Source organism: Salmo salar, chromosome 12, assembly GCF_965601325.2.
Source record: "Salmo salar chromosome 12, fSalSal1, whole genome shotgun sequence".
Classification (NCBI taxonomy): Eukaryota; Metazoa; Chordata; class Actinopteri; order Salmoniformes; family Salmonidae; genus Salmo; species Salmo salar.
Window position 1 is genome coordinate 35,867,702 of NC_138302.1, and position 27,478 is coordinate 35,895,179.

General features: G+C 42.9%; 1 protein-coding gene across 2 annotated transcripts; it reads left to right on the plus strand.

The window, feature by feature from the left end:
• The first annotated feature begins 14,766 nt into the window (after positions 1-14,766).
• On the plus strand, positions 14,767-26,136 carry LOC106564857 (malate dehydrogenase, cytoplasmic). 2 transcript variants are annotated; one of them, XM_014131322.3, is made up of 9 exons: positions 14,767-15,098; positions 19,595-19,693; positions 19,927-20,023; positions 20,975-21,150; positions 23,304-23,426; positions 23,743-23,919; positions 24,624-24,737; positions 25,139-25,228; positions 25,694-26,136. In XM_014131322.3, exons 1-9 carry the CDS (start codon positions 15,045-15,047, stop codon positions 25,814-25,816), a joined length of 1,053 nt encoding a protein of 350 aa, XP_013986797.1. In that variant the 5' UTR covers positions 14,767-15,044; the 3' UTR covers positions 25,817-26,136. The 2 variants fall into 2 exon arrangements, with proteins under 2 accessions (XP_013986797.1, XP_013986798.1); XM_014131323.3 differs by lacking the exon at positions 14,767-15,098 and adding an exon at positions 18,205-18,364.
• The last annotated feature ends 1,342 nt before the right edge of the window (positions 26,137-27,478 follow it).

Genomic DNA, 27,478 nt, shown 5'->3' on the forward strand with positions numbered 1-27,478 from the left:
GCAACGACTATATTTTAGTTATTAAATGTTGTATCAATCTTTAAAAAATATATTTTTTTAAATGTGTTGTGTGTAAATTGTTGACAATTAAATCCATTTTAATCCCACTTTGTAACACAATACAATGTGAAGAAATCCAAGGGGTCTGAATTATTTTGCAAGGCACTATATATGAATATATGTGGACTGATTTCAAGGTGTTCATTTCTTCATATCTCTCTCTCTCTTAAATGGGAACAGCCCAGGTCAAGCCTGTGTATATAGATATCTATTGGTTTGCCTATTAAACAGGGTTAATTTAGTCATCTTCACCCGCTTTCTCTTGAATGACAATGGCCCAGGTCGAGCCTATGCATATGGATGTAAATGATCCGTAAATGTGATGTGACGTATACAGTCTGATGAAGGAGAGTGTCCTTCACCTCTATAAGCTTCATGAGACAGCCTTGACCCCGCCCTTCACCTGCGCTCCTTCTCTCCGTCTGTCATCGTAACACTGCTGAGTGGATGTATAGAGAGAGGAGAGAGGCGAGGCCCTGCTTATTTGGCCCCCATAACCCTGGATGTGTGGAATAGGAGAGATTGTCACTGCTTCCCATATAGAGAAACATATAATATAGTGTTGTATGTACTTAAGTACGGCTTCCTCTGTGAATGAGGTGGGATGGTTGGAGCCTGGAGTCTTTAAGCAACTAAGCCTCCATCCAATATCATCATTGTTCGGCTGCAGAACTGAGTTTCCTCCAGTAACGACGGTCGACAGCCCCTCGCACCTCCCTGATTCAGAGGGGTCGGGTTAAATGGGGAAGACACATTTCAGTTGAATGCATTTAGTTGTACAACTGACTAGGTATCCCCCTTTCCCCTTCACTCACTTCCGAGGTTTGATATTTGACGTGGTTGATGTGCTTGAAGCCATTCAAGTCAGTGAATGGAAGTACACGCAAGCCTCGTTCCAATGTCCATACTAGCATACCAGTTAGTACGCGCGCCCAGTACATTGCCTCATTTCTAAGTCGTATGCTCGTAAGGATATTACCAGAGCCACTGAACAAGGCAGAATGGCAGACTGGTTGTCTGGCACAGCCAGGTTGAGAACTTGTGTTGGACCGTGGGCCAGGAAGTATGACTGAGATTACCCTGAGACTGGAGGACAACAAGGACAACAATAGAGACCTCTGTGTTGTAAATGAGGGCAAGCGGATGAGGTGTGGTGTGTATGTGTGTGAGTGTGTGGGCCATCGCCATTGCTCAATCTCCTCACTTACGTGACAGTGTGTGTCTGTGTGTAATGTTGTGTGTGCGTGTTCAAAAGAGGGCTCTCTTGTTGACATAATATAGCATTGTCTAAGCTACGTATAGCGTAGCATAGTTCACACACACTATTCATGTAGCCTATTCATGTACTATAAGCATGTGATGCTAGGCTTGGCTAGGCTACGCTAAACTGGGGTGGTATTGTTAGGGATAGATGCGGAATAGAGGGTCATTGTGACTGATGGGGCACCTGTTCTGGACTGTGGGACTCGTTGGTGTTGAGAGCCGTTGTGAGTGCCAGGAAATCCCTCTAGTGGTAGCTATGAATCACCACACTTCTGGCTGCTTTATTTGCTCTTATTTTACTTCTTTGACCTGACCTTTGACCCGGCTTTTCTTCTAGTCACTTCTCCTCCATGTAATGAATCAATGGCCTGTACATCATGGGACAATTACCCGGACCCAAATGATATTGGAACCCTGGCTCCAATGTTGTCTCTCGTCATTCAGCTCCTCTTCGGTGAAGATTATTTTAAGGGGGGTATACAAATGATTGGATAACATATTGCCTTAATGAGGGTTGCAGTAGTATTCTAGTATTCATATTCAGCCTGTATCAAGCACGTATTCAACATGATGTCATTTCTGCTGTTGCTGTGTAATAATAGCTCAGTACTGCGTATGTAAACTTGCCAGGATAAATGACGTCAAAATGAAAGTGTCATGAGATCTCTTGGTGAAATGACTGCTGTACTGGGTTAGGAACCAACTGTGTGCCTCCCCATTTACACAGACAAGCCTCCTGAGAGGACAGTAACGTGGAGCCCACTGGGTCATAGACTGGTGAATAAGGGGAATGGGGAAGACAAAGCAGGTGTGCTACGTTGTTTCAAATTAAATCAAATGTATTTGTCACATACACATGGTTAGCAGGTGTTAATGTGAGTGTAGCGAAATGCTTGTGCTTCTAGTTCCGACCATGCAGTAATATCTAACAAGTAATATAACCTTACAATTTCACAACAACTACCTTATACACACAAGTGTGAATGAATGAATGAATGAATATGTACATACAAATATATAAATGAGTGATGGCCGAACGGCACAGGCAAGATGCAGTAGATGGTATAGAGTACAGTATATACATATGAGATGAGCAATGCAGGGTATGAAAACATTATATGAAGTGACATTGTTAAAGTGGCTAGTGATACCTTACATCAAGATGGCAAGATGCAGTAGATGGTATAGCGTACAGTATATACATAAGAGATGAGTAATGTAGGGTAAGTAAACATTATATAATATAAAGTGGCTAGTGATAAATTGATTACATCCATTTTTCCATTATTAAAGTGGGTGGAGTTGAATCTGAAGAAGGGAACACTTAGCCTGGTCCCTGATCTGTTTGTGATGTCTTGCCAACTCCTCTTGTCATTGTCACACCAATGGCACAAACAGATCTGGGACCAGGCTAGCCGGCAAGGGCACATTCAACTATAAAATGTTCAATATGCCAGTGAAAAGATTGAAAGCTGCAATTCATTTTATGATACCTGAAAATACTGGAGAGTAATTCAAAGCCAAGTTGGATGCAAAAACAACTTGTAACTTCTTTGTCCATCTGAGGGTTCTTGTTTCAAACACACGCCATACCATCTTTAAAGGTATAGTTTACCCAGAATGCAAAACTAACATGATTTTCCATCTACCTTGGCTGTAGTTTATTCAAGAAGGAAGTTTTGGGATTTTTAGTTTCCTTTCAACACCTAATAGCCATATTTTGTAACTGTTAGCATTCTCAGTAAGACTTAACATTAAATTGTTCTTATGCCTGTGTAATAAAACTGTAATTACTTTTGGAACGGCATTTTGTTAGCATGTTGTTACATGATACGTAGGTAATTACATTAGAATTTTATAGCAATGTGCAGAGAGTTCTGTAACTACTGTACACAGGAGGAATAGTGACTGCATAGTAACTCCATTATTATACAATTATAAAACCATTTCCAAAGTCCTATGTAACAACAATGTTGCTATTGTAATAATCACAAAGTTACTACACATGTATAAGAACTTGATGTCAAAGTGTTACTTATTACCTTATGTCTCACTTATTATGAAAATATATTTGTTAGTCATGTTCAAGCTTCAAAAGTGGTCTACTCTAATGTTGAGGTGATTCCATGTCCCTCATATACAGTATTTAATTCAAGGCTATAGGCTATATTAAGATTCATATCTAAGAGCCATCCAAACCATGTGCTAATGATCATATATTTAGACTAATTCAACTAGCTGTTGTAGTTTTTGGTTCTTCATCAAATAGTTGGCAGCCATCAAATACAATGTTTGGGGGTTTCAAATAACTTGCATACATTGAAATTAAATGTTTGTTTTTTTGCTAAGACCTGTATTTCAATATCAAAGAAAATACACTATATGACCCAAAGTATATGGACACCTGCTCGTCGAACATCTAATTTCAAAATGATGGGCTTTAATATGGACTCGTCTGGGAAGATGTTGGAACATTGTTGCAGGGACTTGCTTCCATTCATCACGGGGGCATTGTCATGTTGAAACAGGAAAGGGCCTCCAAACTGTTGCCACAAAGTTGGAAGCATGAAAAACAGCCCCAGACCATTATTTATCCTCCACCAAACTTTACAGTTGGCACTATGCATTCTGGCTGGTAGCATTCTCCTGGCATCCGCCAAACCCATATTTGTCCGTCAGACTGCCAGATGGTGAAGCGTGATTCATCACTCCAGAGAATGCTTTTCCGCTGCTCCAGAGTCCAATGGCGGTGAGCTTTACACCACCCCAGCCAATGCTTGGCATTGCGCATGGGGATCTTAGGCTTGTGTGCGGCTGCTCGGCCATGGAAACCCATTTCATGAAGCTACTGAGGAACAGTTCTTGTGCTGACGTTGCTTTCCTGTGGCAGTTTGGAACTTGGTTGTGTTGCAACCGAGGACAGACAATTTTTATGTGCTACACCCTTCAGCACTCGACGGTCCCGTTCTGTAAGTTTGTGTGGCCTACCACTTCGGGACTGAGCCGTTGTAGCTCCTAGACATTTCGACTTCACAATAACATCCCTTACAGTTGACCGGGGCAGCTTTATCAGGGCAGAAATTTCACAAACTGACTTGTTGGAAAGGTCCTATGACGGTGCCACGTTGAAAGTCACGGATTTCTTCAGTAAGGCCATTCTACTGCCAATGTTTGATTATACACCTGTCAGCAACGGGTGCGGCTGAAATAGTGAAATCCACTAATTTGAAGGGGTGTCCACATACTATAGCATATATAGTGTAGTTGCCTTTTAGTTGAGACTCTATATAAACTTTATTCGACTACCTTCAGTATTTGAAAAGTTCTTATTTTCAAATAAACTACAAAATACAACTATTTTCTGCCCAGGTCTTCAAGAGACACAGAGTACCAAACTGCCACTCTCATCACAAAACCATTTTAATTACAGTCTCCATATGTCGTGCAGAGCAGTCGACAGGTGACAAAACTCATTCAATTCAAAATGTTGACGTGCACGAGTGTCTGTGTATGAGCCCTTTAGTCTAGTTGGCCTTCACACCTAGCCCAGGTGGATAGGTAGATCGCTGTATCACTGTGTTCCTTAGAGTCCAATGCGTCCCTGCAGTTTCATCAACATAGGTGTTTGATTGACTTGAAATCATTTATATGATCATTTAAATTGACACTGCCAGAGACAAATGTGCTGTGCTTTGCAAAGCCATGTGATATACTTTTTGGTCTATGGCAAACTCTTCAAAAAAACGGTTATTCAGCTGTCCCCATAGGATAACCCTTTTTGGTTCCATGTAGAACCCACAGTGGAAACGGTTCTACATTGAACCCAGAAGCGTTCCACCTGGAGCCAAAATGGTTTTACCTGGAACCAAAAAAGGATCTTCTATGGGGACAGCCGAAGAACCCTTTTAGGTTCTAGATAACACTTTTTTTCTAAGAGTGCAGAGAAAAAAGCTGCCATCTAACCCCAATTTGCGTCACACTGCTTCTAATTCCAAGTTATCATACTTTCTTGCATTCTCTCTGTTGTATTTTTTGTCCCCTCTCCCTCTCCCTCTCCCTCTCCCTCTCTCTACCCCCACTTTTTGTATGAGCCCTCAGGGTAGCCGCTCATTGAGAGAGGAGAAGAAAGGCGACATAAAGGAGAGAAAGTAAAAGCTGAGGAGGTGCGGAGGGGACACAATGCTCTCCAGATGAGACAGTCACGCGTTCCCATTGAGGAGGGGACAGGGACAGAGTGGCGCCAGGGCTCAGGGCGGACACGTTCATAATCACACATGGCAAGGGAGAGCGACAAAGAGAGATAGAAAGAGAAAGTGTGTGTGTGTGTGTGTGTGTTAGATTAAAGATCACAAACTAAGGTGAGCTGAAAGTAATACATTACTGTGCACATGCATGCCTGCATACCTGCACATGTCTGTGATGTGTCCTCAGATTCATCACACTGAATACAACAGAAACTAACATAAACCACAGGTCAGGAGGTGAGTGAGGTTGATTGGTGTTGGTGCGTGAGAGTGCGTGCACGTGTGTCAATCTGTCCGTCACTCACACGGTCGGACCCCAGTCTACTTCCAACATGGCCGCAGGGCTCTTCAACAGATAGGCCTGAGGTGACATGACGGCATAGGCATGAGAGACCGCCAGCCGTCTTAAAAGGTCACTGAGGACAAATCCTCCACCCCATCTGACTGCTGTTGTCCCTTAGGACAGGTCAAGAGTTTAAAAGTTCACCCACGGAGAAAGGTGAGGAAGCCAGTCATGCAAATATGAGAAGGTGACACGGGAGAGGATTAGTGAGACTAGGTGAATGAGAAAAAAACAAGACGAGCACAAAACCCTGCCCTAGGATAAGTGGCTACAGAGTAAACTGAGATGTTTTATGTTTTTTGTGTGATTATTCTAATTTGTGAACCAAAGTAATCAGAATTGGAGTGTGGGTTGAGGGTCTCAGAGGCCAAATGCAGCCATTTTATCTCAATTCAATCTCAATCAAGTCATTTCCTGGTAACATTTAAGTACTTTACTGTGATGGTTTTTAAATTAAAATGCTCAAAAACAAACTAAAATAGCTTCTTAGCAAAGAGCAATTTCTCTAGGACTGCTAGGGTGTTCTGAGTGGGAAGGGTAAAACTAAAAACTATCTGTTATTGGCAGAGAGGTTTGGAATGCTCTTTCTTATTGGTATATTAACTCATTTACTGCCTGGTGATGTCACCAAGCAGGCCAAAACTCCATTCCACCAAAACAGGCAGAAATTTCAGGCGATCTTTTGAAATAAGGGCATTACTATAATTATCACAATTTAACAGTATTATTCCAATGTCATCGCGTGGGAATATATTCAATTATAGGAAAATCACGTTTTTTACTGCACTGGGTCTTTAATTATGTTTCTAGTTATTATATTATAAGTCTAGTTATTATTAGAGACTGTTAATAATGCCTAAGGCCAAATCTAATAGTTATGTATTGGCTAAGTAATGCTTTATTAATGCTGAAATACAAGCTTAGTAATGGTTCAAACGTGTTATTACAGACCGTTGGCTAAATAATGGTTTAATCATCCTTAATTACAGCGCCTTCACAAAGTATTCACACCCCTTGACTTTTTCCACATTTTGTTGTGTTACAGCCTGAATTTAACATGGATTCAATTGAGATGTTGTGTCACTGGCCTACACACGATACCCCATAATGTCAAAGTGGAATCATGTTTTTAGAAATGCTTACAAATTAATAAAAAATGAAAAGCTGAAATGTCTTGAGTCATATAATTATTTGTAAGGTCCCTCAGTCGAGTAGTGAATTTCAAAAACAGATTCAACCACAAAGACCAGGGAGGTTTTCCAGTGCCTCGCAGAGAAGGGCACCTATTGGTAGATGGGTAAAAAATAAAAAATAAACAGATATTGAATATCCTTTTGAGCATGGTGAAGTTATTAATTACACTTTGGATGATGTATCAATACATCCAGTCACTACAAAGATTCAGACGTCCTTCCTAACTCAGTTGCCGGAGACGAAGGAAACTGCTCAGGGATTTCACAATTAGGTCAATGGTGACTTTAAAACAGTTACAGATTTTAATGGCTGTAATAGGAGAAAACTGAGGATGGATCAACAACATTGCAGTTACTCCATAGTACTAACATAAATGACAGACTAAAAAGAAGGAAGCCTGTACAGAATAAAACTATCCCAAAACATGCATCCTGTTTGCAATAAGGCACTAAAGTAAAACTGCAAAAAATGGGGCAAAGAAACTAACTTCATTTCCTGAATACAAAGCGTTATGTTTGGGGCAAATCCAACTCAACGCATCACTGAGAACCACTCTTATGGGTATGTTATGGGTATGCTTGGCGCTGTGTGGGCGAGCAGTTTGCTGATGTCAACTTTGTGAAGAGTTCCCCATTGTGGTGGTGGGGTTTTGGTATGGACAGGCATAAACTACAGACAACGAACACAATTGCATTGTATCGATGGCAGTTTGAATGCACAGCGATACCGTGACGAGATCCTGAGGCCCATTGTCGTGCCATTCATCCGCCACCATCACCTCATTTTTCAATACACAATTCCTGGAAGCTGAAAATGGCCCAGTTCTTCCATGGCCTACATACTTACCAGACATGTCACTAACTTTGCACACCCATTGAAGAGGAGTGGGACAACATTCCACAGGCCACAATCAACAGCTTGATCAGCTCTATGCAAGGGAGATGAGTCGCACTGCATGAGGCAAATGGTGGTCACACCAGACACTGACTGGTTTGCTGATCCACACACCTACTTTTTTTTTAAGGTATCTGTATTCCCAGTCATGTTAATTAATGTACACTGCTCAAAAAAATAAAGGGAACACTTAAACAACACAATGTAACTCCAAGTCAATCACACTTCTGTGAAATCAAACTGTCCACTTAGGAAGCAACACTGATTGACAATAAATTTCACATGCTGTTGAGCAAATGGAATAGACAACAGGTGGAAATTATAGGCAATTAGCAAGACACCCCCAATAAAGGAGTGGTTCTGCAGGTGGTGACCACAGACCACTTCTCAGTTCCTATGCTTCCTGGCTGATGTTTTGGTCACTTTTGAATGCTGGCGGTGCTTTCACTCTAGTGGTAGCATGAGACGGATTCTACAACCCACCCAAGTGGCTCAGGTAGTGCAGCTCATCCAGGATGGCACATCAATGCGAGCTGTGGCAAGAAGGTTTGCTATGTCTGTCAGCGTAGTGTCCAGAGCATGGAGGCGCTACCAGGAGACAGGCCAGTACATCAGGAGACGTGGAGGCCGTAGGAGGGCAACAACCCAGCAGCAGGACCGCTACCTCCGCCTTTGTGCAAGGAGGAGCAGGAGGAGCACTGCCAGAGCCCTGCAAAATGACCTCCAGCAGGCCACAAATGTGCATGTGTCTGCTCAAACGGTCAGAAACAGACTCCATGAGGGTGGTATGAGGGCCCGACGTCCACAGGTGGGGGTTGTGCTTACAGCCCAACACCGTGCAGGACGTTTGGCATTTGCCAGAGAACACCAAGATTGGCAAATTCGCCACTGGCGCCCTGTGCTCTTCACAGATGAAAGCAGATTCACACTGAGCACATGTGACAGACGTGACAGAGTCTGGAGACGCCGTGGAGAACGTTCTGCTGCCTGCAACATCCTCCAGCATGACCGGTTTGGCGGTGGGTTAGTCATGGTGTGGGGTGGCATTTCTTTGGGGGGCCGCACAGCCCTCCATGTGCTCGCCAGAGGTAGCCTGACTGCCATTAGGTACCGAGATGAGATCCTCAGACCCCTTGTGAGACCATATGCTGGTGCGGTTGGCCCTGGGTTCCTCCTAATGCAAGACAATGCTAGACCTCATGTGGCTGGAGTGTGTCAGCAGTTCCTGCAAGAGGAAGGCATTGATGCTATGGACTGGCCCGCCCGTTCCCCAGACCTGAATCCAATTGAGCACATCTGGGACATCATGTCTCGCTCCATCCACCAACGCCACGTTGCACCACAGACTGTCCAGGAGTTGGCGGATGCTTTAGTCCAGGTCTGGGAGGAGATCCCTCAGGAGACCATCCGCCACCTCATCAGGAGCATGCCCAGGCGTTGTAGGGAGGTCATACATGCACGTGGAAGCCACACACACTACTGAGCCTCATTTTGACTTGTTTTAAGGACATTACATCAAAGTTGGATCAGCCTGTAGTGTGGTTTTCCACTTTAATTTTGAGTGTGACTCCAAATCCAGACCTCCATGGGTTGATAAATTGGATTTCCATTGATTATTTTTGTGTGATTTTGTTGTCAGCACATTCAACTATGTAAAGAAAAAAGTATTTAATAAGATTATTTCATTCATTCAGATCTAGGATGTGTTATTTTAGTGTTCCCATTATTTTTTTTTAGCAGTATATTTCAATTGACTGATTTCCTTATATGAACTGTAACTCAGTAAAATCTTGTTGCATGTTGCATTTATATTTTTGTTCAGTGTACAGTCCAAGTGTGCAAAGCTCTTAGAGATTTACCCAGAAAGACTCACAGCTATAATCACTGTCAAATGGTGATTCTAACATGTATTGACTCAGGGGTGTGAATTCTTATGTAAATGAGATATTTATGTATTTCATTTTCAATAAATGTGCAAACATTTCTAAACACATGTTTTCACTTTGTCATTAAGGGGTATTTTGTGTAGATGGGTGAGAAAAAAAGTATATTTAATCCATTTTGAATTCAGGCTGTAATACAACAAAATGTGGAATAAGTCAAGGGGTATGAATACTTTCTGAAGGCACTGTGTGTACATGCATAGCAATGCTTCACTACAATGAATCGATAGGACTCATTTGTTGTTCCAGTTTCAGATTTGTTGACTATTTCGAAGGTGAGAGAAACTAAAAAGTACTTTTCCATGGATGTGTTCCGTCATGAGGCCATTGAATCCATTCACAAGGGTTAAGCAGTGGCCTTAACTGACTCACAGATTTATCCAACGATTCTCACGCCCCAGCTAACACGGCGAACTGATCAGGGCCGACAGAGCCCAAATTCTTCACATTGTTCCATTCATCTCAGAGAACATGGCTTGTCTGTCAAAGATGCTCTTTGAAGAGAAAAGCCTCGGTCTAGAAGGAAGAATCTGCCTTGCTACAATCCCTTACTCAAATCCAAACCTTATAGCCATCATACGCTATAGACAACAACCACCTTGGCTGGGAACCAGCACTTCAGGGCACTTTCTATCAGCATCGTTCCAGGCAGATGGGGAAATGAGTGTGATTGGCAGAGAGGGGAAGAGGAAGACGAGGCGACTGACTGAGAGGATACTGTTGCCAAGGAGGCGAGGATTGGGATGGGGGGGGGGGGGGTTGTGGGGCGTGACCGCTCTTAATTATCCGATATGGTTGCCAAGCGTTGGCACGGGGACATGTTCAGAAATCGAGTGACAGGTTGCCAGCTCGGTGGGAGAAGAGCCAATAGGTGCGTTCTCTGGGTTTCGAATGACAAACGCCAAGTGACTAATGCTTTTGGAGCCTTGGGTGGGGGCCTACGCGCCATCAAACACGCACCAATGGATCTCCCCACAGTCGTCAGTCATCATCACATGCAATACAGAACAGCAGTTGAGCAACAACACCAGTCCCAGACGCGACCGATGCCGACCGTATCTGTTTGGTTGTGAGGCTTCCCTATCAGTCCGATCTGAATGGCCCCACACTTTTAAACCTTGGTTTAGATTAGTTTCTCGCTCCAATCCCTTAAATCCCTCTCGGAATGTTTCTGTGCTGCATGTTACTCTCACCGAGATATGGATCGACTGTTAGAGCGATCAGCGACTGGTCATTGACTGCAGTCACCTCATGGAATCAGACTCAGAACAAAACAAAGCCGGCCTCCATGTTGCATGAGAGATACTGAAGGCGTGGTGCGACTATCAGGGGAGGCACCGAAATAGCGGATCAGTGTTGGGTTCGTAGGGGTCAAAGAAGAGGCGGCGGTAGACACTGGCTAACCTGTCCTTGTTGCCGGCCTTCAGGAACTACTTTCTTTCAGTCACTCAGAGAAGGGGGATGGGATGGAGATAACACGGCCATAGCAGGTGAGATCACCGACTCTGGGTTCAACTGCATGTCAGGTGAAACTCCCACAATGCCCTCTGTTTTCACAGTCTACACAAACATAGAACTGAGATCCAATCACCCTCACTCTTTTGTTGTCTTTCAAACCTTTTCTTGTATTGTTGTGGCGTTTTGAGGCCTGCAAATATTTATAATCCCCACATAGCAGACACAGAAGACATAACAAACAACCGTCGAAAGACTGCACTTGACGCCAGTAGTGCCCTAAAAACAGTCGTTGTTTGGATTGAGTTGAAAACGACAATGTTGAGTCCATATAAGTTCAAATGGCGAGCGATGAAGGCTAGGCTAATATCAAAGCTCACCGGTTGGTCAGAAAACGGCATTCCGTACATTCCTCTCCCAGTTCTGTCAGCTTAACCTCAGTGCTGAGAGACTTTTTCACTAGTGCCGTAATTACTGTGGATGGAAGGCAACAGGAAATTGTTATTCGCAAACTACTTTGTCTCTCTCTCTCTGTCAAAGTGTGTGAAGACGCAGCTGTGGTCGGTCAGTCATCCTCCTCCTCAGGCTTGTCTCTGTGACTGACAAGCGAAGCCAGGTTTGGGATGGTAGACATTGTGTGGTCATGAGAGATGTGGTAAACAAGCTAGGCTATGCCTCTATCGCCGCTACACAGCCAGGCATTAGATGTCAGTCATCGGGAATGATGCTTTGTTAGCACGTCAACACTTGAGAAGGGGGCCAGAGAGGAAAGAACGTCTTATTAAAAACTATTTCTGATTAATATTTCCATGTCGCTGCTGAGTGAATGGAGAAGTGTGTGTCCCTGTGTGTGTGTGCCAGTGCATAATGTGTTTGTGCATGTGTGTTTGCACACGTGTGTGTCTGTGCATGACTATGTGTGTGTGTGTGCGTACATCTGTGTTTGTGCATGTGTGTATGCACACATGTGTGTCTGCGCGTGATTCTGTGTTTACGTGTATGTGTGTGTGCCTGTTTCAATCCGGAATGTGTAACATATTACACACACACACACACACACACACACACACACACACACACACACACACACACACACACACACACACACACACACACACACACACACACACACACACACACACACACACACACAGTGACTGACTGAAGCATGGCAGGTTGAAACCTGCTGAGCAAACTACTCAAGGCTGCCTAGTCATGCATTGTCTGTGGTAGATGATGACTCTAGAGAGGAATGAAAAAACTCACCTCCCTGTCGAAAGAGTCACAGTCAGTGATTCCTAGTGGATTCAGTCAGACCCTACATGTAAAGACAAGCTGACGAGGTCACGACGACTACAGCTCCTCTTCTCTATATGACCATCAATGTCGTGCCTAGTTTGTCGTAAACACAAGTAGAGGTATCTCAGTTTTACCGTATCCCTTTTGATCTACTGTCCAAGTGTCAAGGAATCTATGTGCTATGTAGTATCTGTCACATATGGATGAAAAATGTAAATGTGAATTATACACATCCCACTTCTGACTCCAATGCGCATCTGCCCAGTGTCAAAGCATTTACACTTACGTACGTAGGATAGGACTTAAACTGTTCTATATTTACCAATGGTAAAGTTATTGTGAATGAAGGGGTAGTGGGAAAAGCGACACTTTCCATACTGGCCCTCATATCTGAGCACAGCCTAACGCTTTTCTCATGCAAGTGGTGACCTCTGCTGGTACAGTATAAGAACCGAAACATCAACTTGTCTGGCTTTCTTGAAACTAACACTATCTCAACATGTTGTCACATTGCACCTTCCTGAATAGACCACTGGCGTCATGACACCTTCTTTCATCTGTAACCACAGGAGGCAGGTGGCACCTTAATTGGGGAAGAATTGCTCATCGTAATTGCTGGAGCGGAATCAGTGGAATGGTATCAAATACATCAAACACAGGACGGCTTGTAATAATGGCTGGAATTGAGCAAATGGAATGGCATCAAACACATGGAAACTATGTGTTTGATGTATTTGATACCATTCCACTGATTCCGCTCCACCCACCTTATCGTGGGAAGCTTGTGGAAGGCTACCCGAAACGTTTGACCCAAGTTAAACAATTTAAAGGCGATGCTACCAATTACTAATTGAGTGTATGTACACTTATGACCCACTGGGAATGTGATGAAAGAAATAAAAGCTGAAATAAATCGTTCTCTCTACTATTATTCATAATAATGCAGAGTAAAGTATGTGGTTTGGTGACATCATTAAGGTGTCTGTTTATTTTGTCATGAACTACCTGCACAATATAGTGAGTGACATACCCTTCTTCAACGTTAAAATACAGGCTGGGGCCCAGATAACAGCACATGAAGAGGCAAACAGTAGTCTGGTCTAGTCATTACAAGTTGTCCTCCCCTCAGCATCCTCCACTGTGTAACCATCAAAACAATAGATACTTTTCTACCTGTTTCCTCCAGCATCTTCACAAGGTCCTTTGCTGTTGTTCTGGGATTGATTTGCACTTTTCTCACCAAAGTACGTTCATCTCTAGGAGACAGAACGCGTCTCCTTCCTGAGCGTTATGATGGCTGCGTGGTCCCAAGGTGTTTATACTTGCGTACTATTGTTTGTACAGATAAACGTGGTACCTTCAGGCGTTTGGAATTGCTCCCAAGGATGAACCAGACTTGTGGAGGTCTACAATTTTTTTCTGAGGTATTTGACAGATTTTTTTGATTTTCCCATGATGTCAAGCAAAGAGGCACTGAGTTTGAAGGTAGGCCTTGAAATACATCCACAGGTACACCTCCAATTGACTCAAAATATGTAAATGAGCCTATCAGAAGCTTCTAAAGCCATGACATCATTTTCTGGAATTTTCCAAGCTGTTTAAATGCACAGTCAACTTAGTGTATGTAAACTTCTGACCCACTGGAATTGTGATACAGTGAATTATAAGTGAAATAATCTGTCTGTAAACAATTGTTGGAAAAACTACTTGTGTCATGCACAAAGTAGATGTCCTAACCAACTTGCCAAAACTATAGTTTGTCAACAAGAAATATGTGGAGTGGTTGAAAAACTAGTTTTAATGACTCCAACATAAGTGTATGTAAACTTCCGACTTCAACTGTACATGCAATATAGCCTACAGGCCAGCAGAGGCATAGGCTAGCATATAGGGCATAGCAGCAGAAAAAATGAATACTCCTGCTGCATATGTACATTATGGCGTCCTTATGTGACCCCCAAAACACACCACACCTATGCGGTTCTCAATTGTAGGCTAGTGATGTCATCTCACCCCGGACTTGATCATTAGGATAGGCTACACTTTATGCAACAGGGATCATTAATGGGAAAAGATTACGGCGCAGTCAATCTATTTTAGTCCTCTAAAGCTTATTAGCGAAGTACACTAGTGCGAGAGAGAGTGGGGGTGACTGATAGATAGCGGATCCGAGTGTAACTGCATAGCGGAGCGCGTTTCTCGTCCTCGGGGCTCGCGTTTCCCTGAGGTTGTTGCACCGCTCTCTATGTCCTTATCTCCCCGACAATCTCGCCCTGAACTATTTTCAGCTGGACTCGCAAAGACAGACGGCGGACATACTGTAGCGAGGGGGACGGACCCGGGTTCACCATGTTGACATTGTTGTCAGTGATGTACATAGTGGTGCGGGCGGCATCGTCGGAGGTAAGAGGCTTCTCCTTGACCGCAACAGCATACAAAGGGGCTCTCAAACTAAATATTAAGGCTACCTTTGAATAAACTACAGTTGCAAATTTGACATTGACTCTCCTCCCTATAGCACATGTCTTGAATTACTGCGATAAGCTCTTACCAACCAAATCCTATTGGGTAGCCTAGTGAAACATTGGTTTATTCGGATCCCTATTAGTTTTTGCCGAAGCTTCAGCTATTCTTTCTGGGTAGTGGACACTATCGACTAGAAAATGATAGTCTCATAGGCTACTATTTTGTGGTATCTATCCGTAGGCTATCCCTCAGTCAACAAGACATTCGAATTGAGGAGTCTACTTTGAGGCCTACTCATTCATAATGTAGCCTACAGACTGTCTGTGGCTGGACTGTCCTGTTTGTGTGACCCCATCACCATTCATTCATTGACTGCTTCCTCTACGCAGCTTTGGTAAAGGGTGGCAGGTAGAATAGTGGTTAGAGTAACCGAAAGGTTGCAAGATCGAATACCCGACCTGACAAGGTAAAGAACAAAAAAAGAACGTGAGCGGATGTTCATTGCAGATTACAACATGGATAGCTCCTTGCCACCCAGTGCATCAGACAGGCGCAGCCTCCATAGGAGAAGTAAACTATTTTCACCGGGCGATTATGTAACAGTAATGGTCCACTTCCCACAATCATAATGAAACGGATCTAATTAAGCAATAAAGCACGAGGGGCCGTGGTTTATTGGTCATATACCACAACACCCGAGGTGCCTTATTGCTATTATAAACTGGTTATCAGCGTAATTAGAGCAAGCAGTAAAAAAAAAAATTCTCATATGGGTGGTATGTGGTCTGATATACCACGGCTGCCAGCCAATCAGCATTCAGAGCTCGAACCATCCAGTTTATAATTAGTTCTTATATCTGTTTGCATAACAATAATCACATTTCTAGCCATGTAGTGTTTTGTTGGACGTGTATACCATGTGTATCCTGTATATAAGACATATACAACTTAAATAAAGGTAAATAATATTAGGTAACTAAGTGACATGTTATATCTGCCGTGGAAAATACTAGGCTGCATGTCTGTGTTAGGTCCTGGTTGCTTGATGAAATAGAGTGAACATGAATTATAGTTAAAAGTCAACAGGCTTAGTTCTTGAAACGGGTTATTTTGAAACCTCCGAATGTATCCCAAGAGGGACATGCCAGAAAGGATGGAATTATGGTGCTTCCCAACTAAATTGGATTCACTAAACCTAACCTTGTTCCTACCCCCACCCTAGAAAAAAGCCAATATGCCTGCTCATCAGTTGTGAAGATAGTGCCACTTTAGTCTGTTCTATTGCCAAGCAGCTTGTGACTAGTCTACCAGAGCCACATCACTGCACTTGACTTCAAATGACCCCACTCTTGACCCCAGTGGAGGCTACAGTCAGACGTCTTGTTCCAATAGTCTTCTATTAGAAAAAGTTAGGTGGACGTTATACTTACTACTTGAAGATTAATCGTATTTTCTGTTTGAATTAGGCTACCAGTTGGCTTATGACGGATTTGATTTTACCCACCTACTAAATAAAGATGCAGGTATTAATGGTAGAGGACGTGGTTTTCAAGTTAAACCAATATGGACAAATATTCTCCAGCACTTTCACTCATCAGTGGTCATGAAGCAATGAGGCAATGAAAGAGAAGTGTCTCCATCTTACAGACAATGGCCATTAATAGTTGCTTACTAGTAAGTCATAGAACCAAGCTTTAACTCAGTCTAATCAGGCTTTTGTTGGGTGTTTGAATGAATCGTTGCTTGAAATATTGTTCATCATGTAATAGTCGGTCTTATTAACTTTAATTATAAGCCATTAATAGATCATTTATAAACCACGTTTTTGATTTGCTGAACATTAGTCCTGTCGGTATGCTCAATCTTTATAGAAAAATGCTGTGTGCAGTAATGTAGGTGTGATGCATTTGTAAAAACCAAACATAGATTGATATCAGGGTATAGGCCTACTTTGGGACAATTCATTGGCTGAATTCAACTTGGCATAGGCTACCAAAAATACACTAAAAACATCCCAACACAACTCTAATGAATATATCTGATTAATGACGTGTATAGATTAAAATGTGTGTTTTCTTAAAAATAGATTTAAAAAAAAGCTTGGCCCAGTGCAAATACTATGCCATCCTCCTTCATTCATTGATTAGACTACAGTGAGAAATGCAAATAACTGTCTACAGAAAATCCCTAGGATACTGTCTATCCAGTCCTTCTAGAGGAGTGATGAACGTCTGTTAATTTATTAAAAAGCTATACAAAATGTGCGGCTGAAAGAAGCAAGAAGCAAGGTATTAGCAGTGGTGTAAAGTACGTAAGTAGTACTTAAGTCGTTTTTTGGGGATCTGTACTATTTATATTTTTGACTACTTTTACTTCACTACATTCCTAAAGAAAATAATGTACTTTTTACTCCATACATTTTCCCTGACACACAAAAGTACTCGTTACATTTTAAATGCTTAACAGGACAGGAAAATGCTTCAATTCACGCACTTATCAAGAGAACACCCCTGGTCATCCGTACTGCCTCTGATCTGGCGGATTCACTAAACTCAAATGCTTCATTTGTTAATTATGTCTGAGTGTTGAAATGTGCCCCTGACTATCCGTAAAATAAAATTTAAAAAACAAGAAAATCGTGCCGTCTGGTTTGCCTAATATAAGGAATTGGAAATGATTTATACTTTAACTTTTACTTTTGATACCTACGTATATTTTTGAAATTACATTTACTTTCGATACCTAAGTATATTTCAAATCAAATACTTATAGACGTTTACTCAAGTAGTATTTTACTGGGTGACTTTCACTTTTTACTTGAGTCATTTTCTATGAAGGTATCTTTTACTTTTACTCAAGTATGGCGTTTGGGTACATTTTCAACCCCTGGGTATTAGTAAAAGGAGATATTTGAACGCCGCCCGTACTCAGGTTTTTTAGGTGTATGGTCCATATAAGGTTATATGGGCGTGGCCTACGATAACAACGCGCTCGGGCTGCAGCAGTTGTTCATGGGGAATGTGTTCCTTTTCGTGACTTGGGCGGGTAAAAAGACCAGCATCAGTGAATATTCAACTACAGATCCCAGGACAGGAATCCAGTGCGCCATTTCAATACAAGCGCAGAGGTGACCCTTCTGTCTAGTCCTAGCGGGAGAACAGTGTTTGCAGGCTTAACTAGATCATCTATCTCAAGTGAATATGGTAAGATGTATGTTTTGTTGCTGTCAGTTAATGCTAACTGTTATATTAGTGATGCATCGAAAGTGTTAGCTAGCTAGGAAAACAGATGCTTGTCATTGCTGATGATCAAATTGGGTTTTGTATCCGCTTGTCATTGAAGCCGGGAGCTAGCATCATCGGTTAATCTAATGTTTGATTAAAAATTAGTCTGATTAGATTTCAGGCTATAACGTTCACCATCTCTTCCTGAAGGCGTTTGCTAACGTTATTCAGAAAGATGGCCAACCAGCCATCTTGTGCAGTGAGAAGGAATATGAGGATGTTGGATTTTTTTTTAATAGTCTCTAGACTACAATTGCGAAATGAAGAAGATAAAGTGCCTGATCAGGAAATTGTTTCCGCTTTTTCACACTAGTAACAATGTAGCCGCGGTGCCTTCTCTTTTCAGTCGTTATGGCTACGTTGTTGCAGTAACAGACTTTCGCGCGTGGCATTAGTATAAATTGCATCATCATCATCATCATCATCATCGTCATTCATTCATTCATTCATTCATTCATTCATTCATTCCTTGATGACAATGGATATCAAGAACGGCTTGAGTCGCCCATTTTGAAGCTATTGGACGCGTTCCTATGCCCAGGCGTTGATTACGCATGCCAGGTCTTACAACGCCTGGATAGGTATTTTATGTATCAGCGAACTACGTCTGTTCTAGCAACCTGTCAGTCAATGACAGTCGATGATGTGGCACGCAACCATTGGTTGATGCATGCAACTTCTGAGCAGGGAAACCTGACTAACATATGGGCATTGCGTGCATCAACCAATGGTTGCATCCACTGGGTCATCCACTTACCGATTTGCTATAACATGATGTGGTTAGCTGATACAACGCCTGGATAGGTATTTTACGTAAGATTTGGCATGCGTTAGCAGGAACGCGCCCCTTATGTGGAATATAACTTGGGTAAAATGTAAAAGCAATGCAGAATAGCCAACATATAGTTCTTAATCTTTGCTCTTTCAAACAACAGTTAGCTTTATATCACGGAAAATATCACTAAATGCACTTTATGGGCAATGGAAAGTGCGTTTCCATCTGTCAACACTGAGTTTTGTCATTTTAATCAACATAGCAGTCAGATGCGATTACTGCAACTTCATTTGCTTATCCCTGCTATGTAGGTCATTACTGCTGTGTTGGAAGATTGCATAGAACGAGTATGGGGTTTTTGTGTTGTTTTGCAGGCCGACCCAATCCGTGTGCTGGTGACTGGCGCTGCTGGACAGATCGCCTACTCTCTGCTGTACAGCATCGCCAAGGGAGATGTCTTTGGCAAGGACCAGGTAACACGGCCTAGGCCTACTTATATCTGCTGTCTCTCTCTCTATCAAATCAACTTTGGCCTCGAGAGAGCACAGGAGGCAGATGGCTGTTGTAACATGTAGGCTATAACGACGCCGTTACATAAGCCTGTGAATTATATATGGGATGTGAATTTTTGACATGGGGAGGGGCAGATCTCTTATTTTTGGCAGTGGTGAATGCAGATCCCTCTTTGCCTTCGTTTCTGTTCCAGCCCATCATCTTGGTCCTGCTGGACATCCCTCCCATGTTGCCAGTTCTGGATGGGGTTGTGATGGAGCTGCAGGACTGTGCTCTCCCACTCCTCAGGGGTGAGCTATGCTTTTCTGTTCTGCCTGGGCTGGTTGTGAGAACATACGAGTGAGAACATTATACATAGGCATGCTTTTTGGCATGATTTACATTCTGTGTCCTCCCCCATCTGAAACATATTTAAAATGCATTGCGTGTGTATGGACTGTATGTGTGTGTGTGTACCTCCCTGCTGCTGCAGTACTTTTCCAATAGCCCTAACTTCACAGCAGTAGGAATGGTCCACAACAGACTGCTGTGGGAAGGAGTATCAGAAAGGAGGCTTCCTATTAGTTGGTTCCCAAGGCCCTATAGGAAATTCCAGCCAATCCTGGGAGTGGTGGGGCAACAATAGGGGAGGCGGGTTACAAGACATTTCTTGCACCAGTGAGCCCTGATTGAAGTTCATCCTGATAAAACAGGGAATGAGTTTTTCACTAGTGGCCAGAGACCAAACATTATCTATGAAATCAGACCATTTGGCAGTGTTTCAAGAAAATAGAGAAAAAAATTCAGCCAGGTGGAGCCACTGAGTGCTAAGGTGTGTGTGTACGGAAATGACCTAAGGCCATTTTTCTACACAGAGACTTTGTCTGTATCTTGCTTTCATGTACACCCAGATGATCCTGAAATGGCAGTATAATTACTGTAAATTAAACATTTAGCTACCACCCCAAACAGAAACTGCCACCACACCTACTGTCTTACTAACTTTGGCAGACATTCTATGCTCATCGAATTTATTATTATTTATTTTTATTTATTTTTATTTTTTCTTAAAATCATAATTGTATTGCTTTTATGTCAAATCTGAATTTTATGTTCATTGCTAAATCCAATACAAACATGCATCTCTCTACAAATGTGGCTGTAACACCAAACGTTAACTACATCCACTCTATCAACACAATATCCATGGTAACTAACAGCCCCCCCCCCCCCCCCCCCACCCCCCCCACCCACCACCACAGAGGTCATCCCTACCGACAAGGTGGAAGTGGGCTTCAAGGATCTGGACGCCGCCATCTTGGTGGGCTCTATGCCCAGGAAGGAGGGCATGGAGAGGAAGGACCTCCTGAAGGCCAACGTGGCCATCTTTAAGACCCAGGGTGCCGCCCTGGAGAAGTACGCCAAGAAGACCGTCAGGGTAACTGTCCCTCTGTGTGTCTATGACTCGGCATGTTTCGGGCCACTGCCGCAGAGCAGCAGCAGCCTGGCTATAGAGAGAGAGAGAGGGGGGGACACCCCGCACCAAAGAGAGAGCTCTCATTGCTAACGATAATCAAGGGTCATGAAGGCACAACAGTACGGCAAAGGCCAGGTTGTGAGGTGTTGTACTGATGTAACATTTTAGTGAGATACATTTTTGATTCATGTTAAAGACTTTATGTAATACCTCCAGTTCTAGGACATTTTGAAATGAACCACTACAGATTTGACAACTTTCCTTCCTTTAAATTCATACAAACCTTTTGTCAAATCAGACTATAATTTGACCTTTTCGCATTTCAAATGGGCCAGTTTTATTGGACTGCCTTATACTTCTATGGTATAGGCGCAAGTTCACTTCTTAATGGGCTGGGTTCCAAAGCCAGGGATGAAAACTGCTCCATGCTGGTGTCATGAGGAGGCCTTTGGCCACTGCGGGTTTGCAGCAACAACTAGACGTAAGTGTGATGAACAAAGCTTCACCTCTTCTATGGCCACTACTCCTGATCCAGGAATGTCTGTGAATTTGAATGGGCAGGTTTCTATATAGCTACATAAGAACTGGATGCCCGTCCTCTAAAGTAAGTGTGTTTTTAGAAGAAGAGTACTTTATTAATCCATACCAGATGGAAATGTGGGTTCTACTTTACCCAATCCCTCCGATATACGCACACACAAGTACCCACATTAGGCAGAAACAGTGCAGCGACCCGGTGAGCAGTTTAGGGGTTGAGTGCCTTGCTCAGGGCCACAATGGCGGGAGATGTTATCTTTCTAGGATTGGCACTGGCAGCCGTAACACTCACGTACACACAGCAATCCCTTTAAATTGAGCTAATGCTTGACCTTCATTTAAAGGGGATGTATTCTGTGTGTGACATCTATCTTTATGTTGATTTATAGGCCATTTAGAAAGTGTCAGTAGTTCCCTTAGTCATGACTCATGTTTCTGTTCCCTTAGTCATGACTCATGTTTCTGTTCCCTTAGTCATGACTCATGTTTCTGTTCCCTTAGTCATGACTCATGTTTCTGTTCCCTTAGTCATGACTCATGTTTCTGTTCCCTTAGTCATGACTCATGTTTCTGTTCCCTTAGTCATGACTCATGTTTCTGTTCCCTTAGTCATGACTCATGTTTCTGTTCCCTTAGTCATGACTCATGTTTCTGTTCCCTTAGTCATGACTCATGTTTCTGTTCCCTTAGTCATGACTCATGTTTCTGTTCCCTTAGTCATGACTCATGTTTCTGTTCCCTTAGTCATGACTCATGTTTCTGTTCCCTTAGTCATGACTCATGTTTCTGTTCCCTTAGTCATGACTCATGTTTCTGTTCCCTTAGTCATGACTCATGTTTCTGTTCCCTTAGTCATGACTCATGTTTCTGTTCCCTTAGTCATGACTCATGTTTCTGTTGCACTGCTACTCTTAAAAAAAAAATATATATATATATATATTTTTTTTAACTTTGTACCCCTTTTTCTCTCCAATTTTGTGATATCCAATTGGTAGTTACAGTCTTGTCCCATCGCTGCAACTCCTGTATGGACTCGGGACAGGCGAAGGGTCAAGAGCCATGCGTCCTCTGAAACACAACCCTGTCAAGCCGAACTGCTTCTTGACACACTGTTCGCTTAACCTGGAAGCCAGCCGCACCAGTGTGTCGGAGGAAACGCCCGTCAACTGGCGAACGTGTCAGCGTGCATGCGCCAGGAGTCGCTAGAGCGCGATGGGACAAGGACATGCCGGCCGGCCGAACCCTCCCCTAACCCGGACGACGCTGGGCCAATTATGGATCGCCTCAGGTCTCCCGGGTCGCGGATCGAACCCGGTAACCCGGTGCTGTAGTGACGCCTCAAGCACTGCAGTGCCTTAGATCGCTGCACCACTCGGGAGGCCTCTGCTACTCTTTCTGCTTTCATAAACCAAGTGTATGCTTTTAGATGTATAAATAGTCACGTACAATGGCACAAAATGAAGATAAAAATAAAATAGGACTTATCCTATTCATGTTTCCTACTCTGAAATTGAGCTGTTCCTGAATCTGTAGTTTGAGTGAGTGATGACTCTTTGATGTTTCTCTCTCTCTCTCAGGTCTTAGTGGTGGGAAACCCTGCTAACACCAACTGTCTGATTGCCTCCAAGTCCGCCCCCTCCATCCCCAAGGAGAACTTCTCCTGCCTGACCCGTCTAGACCACAACAGGGCCCGTTCCCAGGTAGGCCAAAGCCAAGAGGCTCCGTCCGGAAAAAGCCACGAGTTCCTAGCCTCTAGGCACTTGATGTAATGTCCAATCCCAAATGGATCCCTATACCCTATGTACTTCAGCATATCTGAGAGGATTAAGTGTGAGCAATATGATTGGCTAGTTTGCATTTTTCCCATATTGCTTAAACCTAGTCAATCATCTTATCTCTAGAAGTGCATAAGGTGTAGCTATAAGTCAATTTGGAGTTTAGATCTGAAACAATTGAATGGGTATACCAATATGGTCCAAAATCCCATGAATTGCATCACAGCCTGTCGGCCTCTAGGTGGCGATGCGTTGCGGCGTGCCCGCCGACGCAGTCAAGAACGTCATCATCTGGGGCAACCACTCATCCACCCAGTACCCCGACGTGCACCACGCCATGGTCAACGTGCATGGCAAGGAGGTGAAGGCGTACGACGCCGTGAAGGACGACAGCTGGCTCAAGGGAGACTTCATCTCTGTAAGTGAACTCAAGTTTTGGCTCTTCTGAGCTAACCCATTTTGACACAATTTCCCATAAGAAATGTACTATAAGGCATTCTAACAATTTGCTTCAAAAGGCATTATTCTGCCATTTAAAAAAAATACAAATAAATGTATGGCTTTGTTTATGAAAATGTTCAGGGCCTCAAACTGTACAAATGTACCAATTTTCATGCTTTTATGAGAAGTAAACAATTCCACCCCAAATCTACACACGTCGCTTGGACTACTGCTCATAATCAATTGTATTTGTCACATGTGCCGAATGCAACAGGTGTAGTAGATCTTACAGTAAAATGCTTACTTACAAGCCCTTAACCAACAATGCAGTTTGAAGAAAAATAAGTGTGATCCTTAATATAAAATAATGCTTTGTGAATGTAGTTATACATATTTATGAGCAGCTATTTGCACCTATGTTGTGTATGCGTAGCTCATAGGTATTATAAATATGTGATCCTTACCTGAATGAGTCCCTTCACATGGAAAAGCGAGCGTAGGTTGTGGGTGTCATTTTGGACCCCATATCTCGTCTTTTAATAATCTCTTATCTGAATACAATAATTTTTACTGAATCTATTAGTCTCTTTAGTCCCGTGTTGTTCCTTTAGTTGTAATGAAGCAGTCCTAAATCCCCCTCTGTCCCTTTCTCTCTCTTCCTCTTCTCTCTGTCTCCTGCAGACGGTGCAGCTGCGTGGTGCCGCCGTCATCAAGGCCAGGAAGCTCTCCAGTGCCATGTCTGCCGCCAAGGCCATCAGTGACCACATGAGGGACTGGTGGTTCGGCACTCTCGATGTAAGCCGTGTGTTTGGGAGGTGGGGTGGAATGACTTCAAGGATCTGCAGCAAACCCACTTTTTTTTTCTTTCTCCAAACTCCATAAAACACAAAACATTTAACGCTAAACAACTAACATTGCTCAAATGTTTATATTTTGAAAAGCGGTGTCTCGGAACAGAGCACCACGACAGCTCATTATTTTCTGGAAGAATCCACGAACATGCAAAGCGTTTTGTTTGGTTGTCTCAGACAAATGAATTTGAATTGGCTGTACTCTTAAGTGGAAAAATAATATCATAGGGTTGCATAATTCTGCGAACGTTCCCTGGATTTCTGGAAAACCTGTGAATTTGCAGGGGGATTTTTTTTGTGAAGCTGTGTCCCTGGCCTGACTGTTTGTCCTGTTGTCATTTTCAGGGTGAGTTCATGTCTATGGGTGTGTACGCTGGTGGAAACTCCTACGGAATCCCCGAAGACCTCATTTACTCATTCCCTGTTCATATCAAGGTAAGGCGTAACCATAGAGATGGATAGAGGGCTCTTGTGCCACAGTTTATTTACGAATTGCCAAAATGTGTCACTCATGGCCCTCAATGGCACTGCTCGTTCTGTCACAGAAGAGGCCGTTGTATACATAGGAGATGGGCTGTCTTGCATCTCTATGGGCATAACTAATCAACCCTGGCAAGGTGTATTAATAGAACATATCATTTACCGATGGGTGCTTATTGAAAGTCATTGTTACCCAGCATCTGCTTTTCAGAGTTTAGGTTATACCAACATAGGCCTACTATTGCAAGCCAGCAGTGTACACAGACTTGTCACATTCATTTGCTATCGGAAAATCATGACAAAACTGTGTTACGCAGAGCATTATGGGTACTGGAGTCGTGTACTGTAGTTGTGATCCTGGATTGGATGAGATGTGCTAAAGAGCCCCCTGTTTGATCCTCATCCATATTCTCTCCACAGAACAAGTCGTGGAATATCCATGATGGTCTGCCCGTCAACGACTTCTCCCGCGCCAAGATGGACGCCACAGCCGCCGAGCTGGTGGAGGAGCGAGACACGGCCCTGTCCTTCCTGAGCCAGTGACTCGTGGTGCCACCTACTGGCACACCGCCACAACAACAGCACTTAGAAGACCCCCAGAACCCTCCTGACTCACGTCTGTGACCAAATGCTCCCACTGCACATTTGGCGAGTGTGTGTACCTCTCTGTATGTGTGTGTATTTGTTCATCTCTTTAAGATAACGGTTATTAATAATAAACCTGTAATAAAAAAAGGCTATCTAAATGTTGGCCTTTGTCGGAAGACACTGGAGGATTGTCCTTTGGGTAGATGATAATGCACAATAGCTCTACTGTACTCACACGTTATCCAACAATAAAAACAGGTACAACTGATAACTCATTCTGTGGATTGTGGTTGGTTATTTGACTAAATAGCTCTAAAACAAGGGTTTTCTGTTATTTTTAAGATAATATTAAAGTTTACTTGGAAATAGAAATGCGATAGTTGTATTTCTGTAAATATGGTAGTTATCTATATCATGGTATGTGAAATGTTGTAACTATTTTTCTAAACCCTCTTTCCATTGAGGCCCACTGAGCCTTCAAACATGTATTGTGATCAAAGAGGGTATTTCTGAAGTTAATTATTATCTTGTCAGTCAGGCAAAATACAATCAGTGGATGTTGGTGAGGTCAAAGATGGTGAGGTTCATTGCCCTTTGCAATGAAACATTTGACCACATGGTGGCACTGTTGACAAGGTTATACTACTCGGGGACCCCTTTCAAATTGATCAAATGGTAGTTTAACCATATTAACAAGATCCTAATGGTGAAAAGCTTAAGATTTGTAGGGTATTGTAATTTCCCTGTTACCCAATTACTTCTTACCATGAGTTATCAATGTTTCAAAAATAGCAGTTGCATGAACAAAAATCTTTTTTTACAACCATCCGAGAACCTATCATGAAACGGGAATCAATAATTTAACCATCCTGGACCGCCCGTTGGAAGGCACTGTTTGCCCATTTTGCAGTGCCTGACAAACTACACAGCGGCTAGGGACTGAACTCTAAATCTACTGTTTGGTGAGCTGTGCTATGCAGGCAGAGGGGGGTCCGGAAGACTCATTACACTCCAAGGAAAAGGAGAAGATGGACACAGTCTCTCACATAGAGATCCTATTAAACTACAATTACATATGAACTGTTTTAAACACTTTATAATATTTAGTGTTCCTTTAACAACACAGCGCATACGGCTGTCACTTGTGTCTGGTCTCGAGCCATTGATGCCCGTCTTTCATTGAATGTCCAATATTTGCTAGCAAATTACAGAAGGCGATCAAAGACTATATAGGCTAGGCTTTTGGGAACTATTTGAAGAGATCACATAAAATTACAAAAATACATTATTGTATAGTATTTTCATTTGATTTAACTAGGCAAGTCAGTTAAGAACAAATTATTTTTTACAATGACGGCCAACACCGTCCAAACCCGGACGACGCTGGGCCGATTGTGCACCGACCTATGGGACTGTTGTGATACAGCCTGGATTCAAACCAGTGTCTCTGTAGTGACGCCTCCAGCACTGAAATGCAGTTCCTTAGACCACTGCTGCACTCGGGAGCCCAATGAGTTTCTGGAATGAAAGTTTTCCTACCAAGATGGATGTATTTTTAGGCTTATGATCTCTCATCCCTCATCAGCTGACCACCAGAACCAGGGTGACTGGTGGACT